General features: G+C 36.7%; 1 protein-coding gene and 1 long non-coding RNA gene across 4 annotated transcripts in view; both read left to right on the forward strand.

Moving 5' to 3' along the window:
* Positions 1 to 6,580, forward strand: part of LOC102586578 (uncharacterized) — a 12,372-nt gene extending 5,792 nt beyond the window's left edge. Inside the window, exons 2-4 of one of the 2 annotated variants that reach the window (XR_001473232.1) lie at positions 4,970 to 5,239; positions 5,317 to 5,424; positions 6,492 to 6,580. This is a non-coding gene — a long non-coding RNA (uncharacterized lncRNA). The remainder of the gene's footprint in view (positions 1 to 4,969; positions 5,240 to 5,316; positions 5,425 to 6,491) is intronic. The other variant, XR_001473231.1, reaches the window with a different exon arrangement.
* The window catches only part of LOC102586916 (histone-lysine N-methyltransferase 2C-like), a 123,914-nt gene that overhangs the window by 19,551 nt on the left and 91,979 nt on the right, over positions 1 to 12,384 (forward strand). The window contains exon 10 of one of the 2 annotated variants that reach the window (XM_006345376.2): positions 11,519 to 12,203. The exons of the other annotated variant lie outside the window; for it this stretch is intronic. Within the exon in view, the coding sequence (XP_006345438.1) occupies positions 11,519 to 12,203 (685 nt within the window). The remainder of the gene's footprint in view (positions 1 to 11,518; positions 12,204 to 12,384) is intronic. 2 annotated transcript variants of the gene reach the window in all.

Raw genomic sequence — 12,384 nt, forward strand, 5'->3', positions numbered from 1 at the left:
AATAGAAGATGTGGGCATTCTATTAATTAAATAACAAGATGAAAGGACTGCATCTCCCCAAAAACGCAGCGGAACATGAGTTTTAATGAGGAGAGTGCGAGCAGCCTCAATGAGATGCCTATTCTTTCTTTTTGCTACACCATTTTGTTGAGGAGTGTATGGACAAGATGTTTGGTGAATAATTCCTTGGTGAGACATAAACTCTTGAAACTGGGTTGATAAGTATTCTAAGGCTTTATCACTACGAAAAGTACGAATAGAAACACCAAACTAAGGCTGGGCACCGGAACGGGTTGTACCGGTACCATTCCGGTCCGTTCCGGTACCATTCCGGTTCGTTCCGGTCCGGTAGTATTCGGGACGGGATGGGATACATTGAACCGGTACACGGAACGGAACGGTACCATGATTTGGTACCGGTATACCGGTACCGGTTCATCCCGGTTCATTCCGGTTCCGTTCCGGTCCGGTCCAGTACCGGTTCGATCCCGGTAAATCATTTCTAATTAAAATAAAAAATAATATTTTTGTCATTATTTACTTTTATTAGCATTTCTTTTTTGTTTATTTAATTTTTTTAAAATTACAAACTTAAGTTATTTAACTTACAAGTTATAAGTATAACTTAATAACTTATAAACTTCAAAAGATTCAAATCTTTAAAACTTATAACATAACTACATAAGCTCAAAAACTAAAAAAAAAACTTTATTAAACTTAACTTACAAACTTATATACGTAAAAATTAAAAAAAATATCTTTAAAATAAACTTAAGTAAAATTATTATAAATTTTAAAACTTAAATACTATAAACTAATATAACTTAGAAAAAAAAAAAAAACATTCGTATTTTCGTAATTCAAAATAACTCAAAAAAAAATAATTATTTTTTGAAATAGCTATATGTGCCGTCCCGTTTATCCCATCCCGTTCCGTTCCGGTCCATTCCGGTCCGTCCCGGTTCTATCCCGGTATATAGTGGGACGGGACGGAACCGAGCCTCCATCCCGGTAGTTCCGGTCCGGTTCATCCCGGTACCGGTCAACAACCCGGTCAAACCGTCCCGTTCCGATTCGGTACCGGTTCGTTCCGGTCCGGTGGTCCCATTCCGGTCCAGTGCCCAGCCTTAGGCTCATCATTTATCAATATAAGCAAAAATTAATATAGTTGGGTAAGCTTCATGACTTTGGAAACTACTAGTGTTCGTTTAAGTTACTCAGAACGATCTTTCATTAAGAAAGCCCAAGTACATCTCAAATAATCATCAATGAAACTAACAAAATAACGAAATCCTAAGGTGGAACTGACTCTACTAGGACCCCAAATATCAGAATGAACTAATGAAAAAATAGACTTTGAACGCCCTCAGTACCACGTGAAAATGTGGCACGAGTGTGTTTCCAAAGTTGACACGACTCACAATCTAATTTGGATAAACTAGATAAACTAGGCACCATCTGTTGCAGTTTGGATAGACTCGGATGTTCCAAACGTTTGTGAATGAGGTCCGGAAGATCTGTAACGGAGCATGCTTTGAAGGAAGTTGAAGAGGTAAGATAGTAAAGGCCTTGTGATTCATGTCCTATGCTAATTGTCTGTTCCGTACTGCAGTCCTGCATGTGAAAAAAATCATCAAAAAAGGTTATGCTACAATGTAGGGCACGTGTCAAACAACTAACAGATGCCAGATTAAAAGGAGAACTAGGGACATAAGTATCAATCCCGAAAGACATGTTGTGAAATTAGAATATGTAGACCAAAAAAAAAAATAATAATAATAAACTGTAATGAGTAGCCAAAAAACTGGATTTTTTTTTTCTGTCGGAATCTGGAAAATAAATAGGTTGTTGCCGGAAATGTAGATCTGATCGCCAAATATTGGTCGGAATCAGGAAAAAATTATATGGTCAGCCTCGGAATGAAGAGGCGACCTAGATAGGAAAATTTTTTTGTCTAAAAACTGGCTGGAACAGGTCTCACGCGCTGGTGCGTGGATCAGCCAACTCGCCGGAGAAATTCTTCTGGCGGCGCGTGGCGTTTGCTCGCCGGGAAGTTCCTCAGCTAGTGGTGGTGTTAATTTTTGAAAAACAGTGACGGAAAATATTAATTACCCGGACAGCAACTAGGTTACCGGAAAAAACTGCACAGTGCGATTTTTTATTTTTTTTCTCTCACAATTGCTCTGATATCATGTGAGAAATATTGGAGAAGAATATTATTGAATTGTTGTTTTAATTATTACATAGAGAACCCTATTTATAGACACTACAATACAATTCCTTATCAAATAGGAGATTATAAACTATTCCTATTCTGTGTAGGATTGTGTGTACATATTCTATTCTAACAGTTATCTAATACATCATAAGGAAAGTGATTGGGACGTTACCCATACATCACATACAAAATCTAAAATGGAAATGACATAAAGCAATAAAGTAGTCTCGGTCCTCTGAACATAAGGACTTAACAATCTTCAAAGTTTATGAAGGATCACTAGCCCTAAGTATGGAAGATAGGAGCGTTGGACCCTACATTAGTGAAATAATGTAGGCACAAGTATGCATTAGTACATGAAATGTACTAAGTATGAGGAAATATGCATGAACATAGGCATGATAACATAAGTAATGTAAAACGAGTAGGCATGATCATAATGGGACATTTAAAAGCTTTAAAGAAGAGATGACATGAAAATCATGAAAGCATGGTCAAGTATATTAACACAAAGGACATGAGAAAAGCTTTGAAGAAAACATAGTCATTTTGTGGGATATTAGCTTTAACCGACAATAAGACCATGAGAGCTATATCATGGAATTCGGTATATCCCTCATACCGAAAGAAGGGGAAACTACTTGCCAAGGTAAAATCCGTACATATCATCATTTGCTTAAGTGGATCCACTAGCTAGGTCATTTAAGTCAATCGTACGGGGGCACTAGTTTGGGACTAGAGGTTGCTACTAGGGACTACCCTATTTGAGCCTCCACCTCAAAGGCCTCTCGGTGCTAAGTCTAAATCCCAATGGAATGGATAAAAGTCAAATATCATTTTAACATAGGAAAGGCAATGATCAATACCAATCCACAACTTTTAAGATCAAAACATAGAATAACTCCTTAAACATAATTCAACATAAATGAGAAAACCTTTCACCAATGTGAATTCAATTGTGAGAAATACCTTTCACAATCATGATCATCATAGTAAGTGAGAAATCCTTTCACAATAACATCAATACTTTCCTTTCAAAGCATCATCAATTCATTTACAATAACTTTAGGAAAACATGCATATCTTCATAAATTCATAATTCATAGTTCATAGGTTCATCATGGGATCATGGTTGAAAGCCTAAATTAGGCATGGGTAAATGCAATTTCAACTAAATATCATAGATTAACATCAAATAATACATTAGAAGACTTAACTAATCATTATTGAATGAAACTAACATTCATTGAATTGAACCCTAATTTGATCAATTGGAAATTTAATGGAGAAGTTGAAATCCTTAGGGACCCAATGGAGGAAAGGACTCCATGGGTGAATACACACATACCTTGATGTTAGAAGCCCAAAAAGAATGAAGGATTGGAGACTTGGATGAACCCTAGATCTTCACCTTCTTCCTTAGTCTTGAGAGGATTTGGGGAGTGAATTTGGTTGTGTTTTAGGAATTTAAGAGATTGGGGTTGAAATGGATGTCCAAAAATAAATGAGACTCAAGAAAATGGAGAATTTGGAGACTTGAATGGAACCCTAACTCTTCTTCTTCCTCTTTAGACTTGAGAGAATTGGGATGATGAATTTGGTCAAGCTTAGGGAATTTAGGAGAATGAGTTGAAATGGGTAAATTTGGGGATTAAAACGTTTATATAGGGCTTAGGGTAGTAGGTAAAACGACATAGTTCTAGGTTAAATCATTTAGGAAAGTCCCAAAAGCCCTTTAAAAATAACTGTCGAGCCTCACCTATCGTCCATATGAAAATTATTTTGGATCAACTTTTGACGGAACCCATGTACAGCTCGTAGGTCTTTCTACGATCCGTATATGCCAACCATATAAACCAACTTTACCCCTTAAAATTTCACGAAGTCTGGGACTCACCTACGACTCATACAATGGTTGACAGACTGTCCTGGTGAACCGTATAAAGGTTACTGGGACTTGATTTTAGAAAATTACTTTACCTACTTCCTACGGTGGGCATCTACGGCACGTAAAAGCTCCTACGGTCCGTAGATGGGACCCATAAACCAGACTTCAGTTCAGAAATTTATTTTCCTCCTTTTTCCAAGTTCCGATGTGTTACACTGATCAAACATGATTCAAGGAAACTATCGAGAGGGGTCAAATGATAATTTTCCAAAAAAATTACAAAAATGAACTTCATGGTCATTACAAATAGTCAAAAAGTTACTTTCTTTGATCTCGATCCTCTTGCTTCTAGACCCAATTTTATGATAAAAGGAAATATTGTATGTATGTCTCTGTGGTTATATGCCTACTTTCTACGTGATGTAAACTGACCTTCTACAAAGAGAAGCTTACAGTTAACACTTCTATAGATGGCACCTGACACTTGTATTTGATTTACTAATTCGATGAATCATATTGTTTATATTTCTATAACTATAGAATCTTTGGGTTGTCTTTCAAGGGGTTGAGTTAACCAAATTGGTTGGTCATTTTCATTTCCCTACACTAAGACCCTTCTCCCAGTTAGATGGTTTCCTAGAAAAAGAATATTAATTTCTTTGGTGTAACATACGTGGCAAAGAGGGGACCTAGATGATATATTTTTGTATCCTGGGTAGATCTCCAAAAGGAATTTTCTTGTACTGATATGTTATTGCGCTTGCGGCTTGGACCTTTTAAGAGCAGCTTGTCACTGACTCATGCTTGTGTGTTTATATCGTGTAGTGAGATCTGACATTTATGTGATTTTTATACTATACCAGGATAGGTTCTTTGCATATGGTGTAATGCTTCAAATTGAGGGAAATAATTTGGAGAACTTCACCAAATTTACAAAACTGGCAATTCCATATGGCTATGATGAAATTAATTTTAAGCTTGTTATGCTTTTTCTATCTAAAATATAGGTTTCTAGATTTTATTCAGACCCATAACTGATACTTTTTCTCTATTATATTACAGTTTGCAGATGTCATAACCCCGGAGTAGCTGGACACGGGTGTTTTTGTGTGTACCTCATGCTTGATGCAAAGGTTCAGATTTGTTTGCTTGATACATCAAATATATTATTTCTGTATAGTTACTCTGATATATGTACAACTTCTACAAGGAAAGTTTGTTGCTGAGGCCATGTGCGTAATTGCTGCAAATACAAATGTTCCCGTGAGTGTCAAATGCAGAATTGGACTTGATGATCATGACTCGTACAATGAACTATGTAAGCTCTTCAAACTTTCCGTTCCTCACAGGAAATGAGAATCAAAATTCAATTCTTCAATGATCAATCTTTTGATTTGTACTTGTTCCTTTCTCTCGTCTTGTGGATTACAACTCCATTTTTTCGTCCCGGCTTGATTCAAGAAAATCATCAAAATTGAACTCCGTTAGTTTCTTTATAATATATTTCCAAGCCGGTCTTTGCTAACCTTGTAACTGCTTGGACTTTCAAGTAGATCTTAGAGAGCTGACAATAATTTGTCACGATGAACTAGAAGCAAATTCATGACCACTTAACTCGTAGTATTAGCCATGTCCCAATAAACCCAAAAATTGGTGGGAACTTGAAATATTTAAAAACCAGATTTTCTAAATCAGATCAAATTTTATGGTCAAAATAAATCATGAAAATCTACTCACAATGACCATATGTATTTTTCTGGAACTTTCTCTTCTCCTATTAAAACTTTTTCCTTTTTTGAATTTTTGACCTTTTTACACTTCTATACAAACAATCATGGATTCTATCAACATTTTGAAAACTTCGATGGGCCAAATGTGAATTTTGCCTCACCTATAAACAAAACCCTTTACCCTCAAACTCTCATAAGTCACACCCCCTCCTCTCTCTCTCTCTCTCTTCCCTCAAAGGGATTTCTCCCAAAATTCCTCATACACAGAAATCTTTATCTCGCGTATGGCCTTTCACACAGCTTGCCCAATCACCTGGTACTGCATTCTTTTCAACATTCTTTTATTTTTGAGTTATTTATTTATAATTTTGTTTATTTTCTCTCTTTTTTTTATCACTCTTCTCACTACTCTCTGTTATCTAGGCAAATGGGTTTCTTTGTTTTATGGTTTTAAGTGGTTTAGTGGGGTTTTTATGACTCATTGAGTGTTTTTGGATGTGGGTTTTGGTGATTTTTTGGTGTAGCGGGAGGATCTGTTAGCTTTCTCTTTTTCTTTCTTTATCGATGGATGTGAAATTGGTTTCTTGCGTTTGTGTTTTGTTGTTTTCTTTTGAATTTCTGACCCAATTGAGTGTTTTGGTATTTTTTGGTGCAGCCGAAAGATCTGCTTCTGCCCACATGGGTTTCCAAAGGGTAAAAATGAGTTCTTCAGAGATGTGACTAGACTTGAGGAGTTTATCAAGGACCCATGGGGTCTTAAGGCCAAACAACCTGCCACAATTCAGGTTAAGGTGCCCAAGCTTAATGTTGCTCCGCCCCCACAGGCGCCTGTAGGTGATGGGGGTGGTGGAAGCGGCGGGGATGGTGAGGAGGCATCTACTATTGCTTCAGCTCAGACTAAGCGCGCTGCGTTGCAGAAGAAAGCTGCTGCTGCATCTATGGCGGCTGAGGATTTTGCTAGACGATTTGAGTCTGGAGATGTGGAGGTTAGGAACCACAGTTCTAAAAAACATAGATTTTCATGAATTTGAATGTAGAAGTCATTTGGATTTAAAATCTAAATAATGGTTAGGATGTTTCTTTTGTCGTTCCTCACATTCAACCGAATAGATGTTGTCACTCACCAGCAGAATTTTTGTATTTTAAAGGTGCACTGTTACTGAACTTGTAATAACCCCTTTTCATTGCTCATTCTAGTGTTATTCATTTCTTTTTCTCTTGGGGTGTGGAGGCTGGGAGCTGGAATCATAAATTGTTACATGATAGTATTCAATCTTTTTATTTACAAATAAATATCTTCCCTCAGGGCTCCATGAAAGATGTTGGTGGAGAAGAACAGGGTCTATCGAATGTCAAAGTGATGTGTAGGCTATGCTTTTCCGGTGAAAATGAAGGAGGTGAAAGTGCAAGGAAATTGATGTCATGCAAATGTTGTGGGAAGAAGTATCACCGAAGCTGCTTGAAAGCGTGGGGTCAACATAGAGGTACTCTCATAGGCCACAATTTGTCAGTTTTTAGTGTTGTACTTTTGCCAATATGCCCTTTCCTACAGATCTCTTCCATTGGAGCTCATGGACATGTCCCTCATGCCGGCTTTGTGAGGTAAAACTTTTGATTCATTTCAAAAATATAATGAAACATAGTTGGTTTTACTTTTTAATAGCTGCCCAAAACATGGCAATTGTACGGTGAGTTGCTTTTTTTTTTTTTTTGTGAATGAGAAGGTCAAAGCTAATTCGACAAGACATTAACTTTTATTACCTAACAAAATAAAAATAACAAATTAATCGGAGATATCAACTGATGCCTTAATTTTCTTTGGTAGCCATATGTAATGTTGGCATTTTAGGTTCTAGCCTACTGCCTAGCCCTATGAGAGGTCACCCATGTCAGTTTTGACCCACAAATCTTGGTTAAGGTACACTGGTTAAAAAAAGAGATCCTGACTAAGGTTGATGTCAATACTATGGAAAGAGGTTTTTTTCAACATCTCTATGTGTCCGCATGGACAGTCAATTGAAAAACAAGATATTGCTTTTAAGTCGATGCTCTTAAATGGATCCCTCCATATGTGTATGCCTGTACGGTGTATGACAGTCAATGGAGGAAAATTTGACCCATGGCCCCACTTATATGCAAACCCATTAGTTACTAATCATACACTTGCCATATCAACTACCTATTGTTCTGTAAGAAACAGGAAAGACTCTGTTCCACTAGATCAAGTAGACCCAACTCAGATAAGCACCATTCAAAGCCAAATAAGCTGCAAGCCATAATAGCTTATAATGATAAGCCCACGTTGGAACCCCAAAACCTGGTTGTAACTTGTAAGAAGTTATTTAATGACACTAGATGATTTCTTGGGTTGTTAGACACAGTTACCTGGTAAGTGTGCTGGTGGAAGGTACGTAAGGGAATTTTGTTGAAGTGCATGCAAGCTGGTCATGCGCCACGGTTAGTTAAAAAGAAGTCATTTTGTGTGAAATGAGTCACTGTAGTTCCATTACTTCCATGTTTCACTTTTTGTGGTGTAAAGTTTGTCATGTTAAGTTTGCAAATTTGTTGCAGAATCAGATTAGATTTTGGTTTTGTTGTTCCCCCTCTGCTTCTCCAACTTTCTTTTTCGGGGTCTTTTGTGCTTTTTTCCTTGTGTTCTTTGGTGACTTCAATTTTAGTTTTTTTTTTTTAAGGAAGACTTCTATTTTAATTTTTGTTTCAAATTTAACCTTCAGATTGTTTGGAATGAGGTAGTTTAATCCGTCTAACCAATGGGTAACCAAACCAAATCAAACAAGATGCTATAACCAACCAGCCTTTATCCTTTATCCCTTCCTTTGCTACTCCCTCCCTGGTACCACGAGACTTGCATCTAGGTTTTACTATGGAAGTTGCTTGGGGGATAGAGAAATAGCCTTGTAGGTTGGGATAATGGTAGGATTCGACAAGTACTTCAAAAACTGAAAATTGCAAAAAGAGCAATAAGCAGCGAACGATTCATCAAACATATGAAATAACCTAAATATATGATTGGTCCAAAGGGCGGGTCACAGAAGAATTTCTCGGTTATCAAAAAAAAAATTAAAAATTAAAAATAAAATATATATATATATATATGAATTTAGTACTTATAAGATCAAATAGCAATTAACATTATTATTTTCAGTACCTGTTATACAATAATGACTGTATATAGACTCAATACCTAAACTGAAATAGAATGACTATAAATTTTAACAAGGTCACAGAATAATGATGGTCAATAGCAGCATTGATTTAGGATTCTCAATAAATTGACTACAACAAGAATTAATCAACTATAAGAACAATTATTTTGCAGCATTCAGTTTAATATTAAATTGCTGTAGTAACTATACATAAAGTTGAAAAAGAAGCTCAAAATCAGCAGCAGTTGAAGATGGGAACTTGCATACAAGGAAAGTGTTATCTTTGAAGAAGAAAAAGAACAAGAAATTTTAAGGATATACAGAATCCTTGCCTTACTACATAGACAAGTCAATCCGGTTGATTATTTCAATGTTTGGAGGTGGGGTCTGGAAACAATGGAATGTTCTTTGATCCCAATGTTTGGAGGTGGGGTTTGGAAATAATGGGATGTTCTCTGTGAAGTCCTTTTATGAGAAATTATTGGTTAGGGAGGAGATGACCTTTTCCATATAGCAATATGGATCTCAAGGGTGCCGAGGAAGGTGCCCGTTGTTTGCGTCAGTTGGTGTTACATGTGTAAGGAAGCGGGTGAGGAAGTGTCCCTATCGTGTAGGATTATAAATGAAACTATGTGCTGCTCTTTTTCTTTTCAAAAAAATTCTTTTGCATAAAGCAACTCTTCTGCTTGATAATTGAACATGCATTCTGGATCATTCTCATGTGATTATTGTATTTTTGGCTATTTGATGTCTGTTATTGTTCAACTCATGTTCTTATGCTCGCTATATTGCTCATTATATACTGACTGTATGTATGCTCCGTGTTTGGTGTAGGGCTGTCAAAGAACTGGAGATCCAAACAAGTTCATGTTTTGCAAAAGGTGTGATGCAGCTTATCACTGTTACTGTATGCAGCCTCCACACAAGGTGGATTCTCGTGTCTTACTATTTTAGTTTTGTATAATGATAAAAGTAGATTATATTAAGTTGTTTTTGGGATGTGCAGAACGTTAGCAGTGGGCCTTATTTATGCCCCAAACACACAAAGTGTCACAGCTGCTGTTCTAATGTTCCAGGAAACGGACTGAGCAAGAGGTATGTAGTATGGGGCCATGAGCAGCTAGTGGGACATTCTCTTGGATTCAAGTTTTGCTATAAATGTTAATTGAACACTCTAATTAACTTCATTTTAGTTAAAATGCTTATTCATGTACTTTTCTATGTTGTTTTTTCTGTATCTTTACAGAGGAGCATCATGTAGGAGTTCCATTTGGTTCAAGTTATATATTCTAATGTATGGAAATCATTTAAGGCATTGCATATCCTATGTAAATTATTAAAGGCTTTGCATAACCTATGAAAATCATTTATGGCATTGCATATTCTATGGTCTCTGAACCATTGATATCTTGATCTATGACAGGTGGTTTTTAGGATACACTTGTTGTGATGCCTGTGGAAGATTATTTGAGAAGGGAAACTACTGTCCTGTTTGTTTGAAGGTAGATATTATGGCGGTTTTTGTTATCTGAGCTTCTCTTTGTTTAATTTTACAATGAGGTTCTTTGTACTATGGTGATTTACTAATGCGGAGTTGCTAATTTGTCTGCTAGTATTACGTGATGCCTTTTGCTTTCATTGCCTTTCCAAAGCAACTGAGTGTTTTTCTTCTCATATGTCTATGGGGAATGGAATTAATTGTTTTTTGTAATGCAGGTCTATAGAGATTCTGAATCAACGCCTATGGTCTGCTGTGACATTTGCCAGCGCTGGGTGCACTGCCAATGTGATGGCATCAGGTTTATCTTAGATATTGCTTTTAAGAAAATTAATTAATTGGTTTTGCTTTGGTTCCTTTCTCATAAAGTGCAATTTTATTTCTTATCACGGGAGCAAATATGGATGTGCATTAGGTTAGACTTTTCTGTTCTGGAATTAAATATCACAAATTTATTATTGACAGCATCCTATGTCTTTTGTGGTGTTCTTGCAGCAGATTTTTCTATGTTAAAATGTAAAAAGTGTTTCCCAGAATAGTCTCCTCATTCCCCACTGACTATTATTGTTTCATTGAATAACTGAATGGCATTTTGGGGACTGCAGTTTATGCTGCATTCTGCCTTGTTAAGAGTCGAGTCAGTTGACAGGGCGCTAGTTCTAATTTCCAGAAAGCTTCTCTTCTTCCCATCACTATATAAATATCCTGACATCATTGTAGTTTGCCAATTTGTTCTCATGTCATTCATGCGATATAAAGCTGTTAAATTATGTAACCTTGATTGTACTTTCAGTGAAGCTTTGAAAGAGGGACTCCATTGGAAGTTCTAATTTGAAAATGGGTATTTGCTTTGCAGCGATGAAAAATATTTGCAGTTTCAAGTGGATGGAAATTTGCCATATGCATGTCCAACATGCCGCGGAAATGGTTATCAGGTGTGTTTATTGGCTGTGATTTATTTCACAAGAAAAGTTAAACTAGAACTCTATCCTAATAGTTATATATTAATGTTCTCAGGGGAGAAATCTTGAGGATGCTGTTCAGGAGCTTTGGAGGAGGAGAGATGTAGATGATAGGGATTTAATTGCAAGTTTGAGGGCAGAAGCTGGGTTGCCAGTTGAAGATGAAATATTTTCTATTTCATCCTTTTCAGATGATGAAGATGGTACTCCTGTAGTAAAAAATGAACACAGTCGATCTTTGAAGTTTTCTCTTAAAGGTTTAGTTGACAAATCTCCCAAAAAGAGCAAGGAATATGGAAAGAAATCTTCTTACAAGAAATCTGGTAAAAAGAAGGGGTTAACTGGACACAAGGAAGGACATCCGGATGCTCCATCAGGTGTATATAGTGTTGGTGATGTCCAGAATGAAGAATTGCAGGCTTATGGTGAACTGGAAAGCTTTTCTTCTCCTGTTGGTAGCTTTACAGAAGGTACATGTTCAATTAATCAGGCAGGGGTCATAAAGCACAAATTCATAGATGAGGTTACTGGAAACATGGGTAAGAGGACAGTCCAAATGAAAGGTATCAAGCCTCAGCTTTTGGATGAGGATGATGTTGGAATTCAAACAAGCATGCCAAAGACCTCTAAGGGGTCAAAGCTTGTTATACATTTGGGCTCGCGGAATAAAAACATAGCAGGTTCCCTTAAGTCCGATGCTTCAAGCTGTCAGAAAGAACAAGAATTGACTACTTCAAATGGTAAATTTTTTTCTATATGTTGTCTTCAGGTACCTCTTTCTTTCCATTTTCTTACTTGGATGAATCTTGTTTATAAACACTATGACATGGCTTCTCCATAGAATTTGATGACTGTAAATATGCTTTTCTACTAGCTTGTGTCACTTATGTCACAAAAGCTATGGTTTTCTAAATTGTTTTC

This window comes from Solanum tuberosum, unplaced genomic scaffold (assembly GCF_000226075.1).
Source record: "Solanum tuberosum cultivar DM 1-3 516 R44 unplaced genomic scaffold, SolTub_3.0 scf00068, whole genome shotgun sequence".
In the NCBI taxonomy this organism is placed as follows: Eukaryota; Viridiplantae; Streptophyta; class Magnoliopsida; order Solanales; family Solanaceae; genus Solanum; species Solanum tuberosum.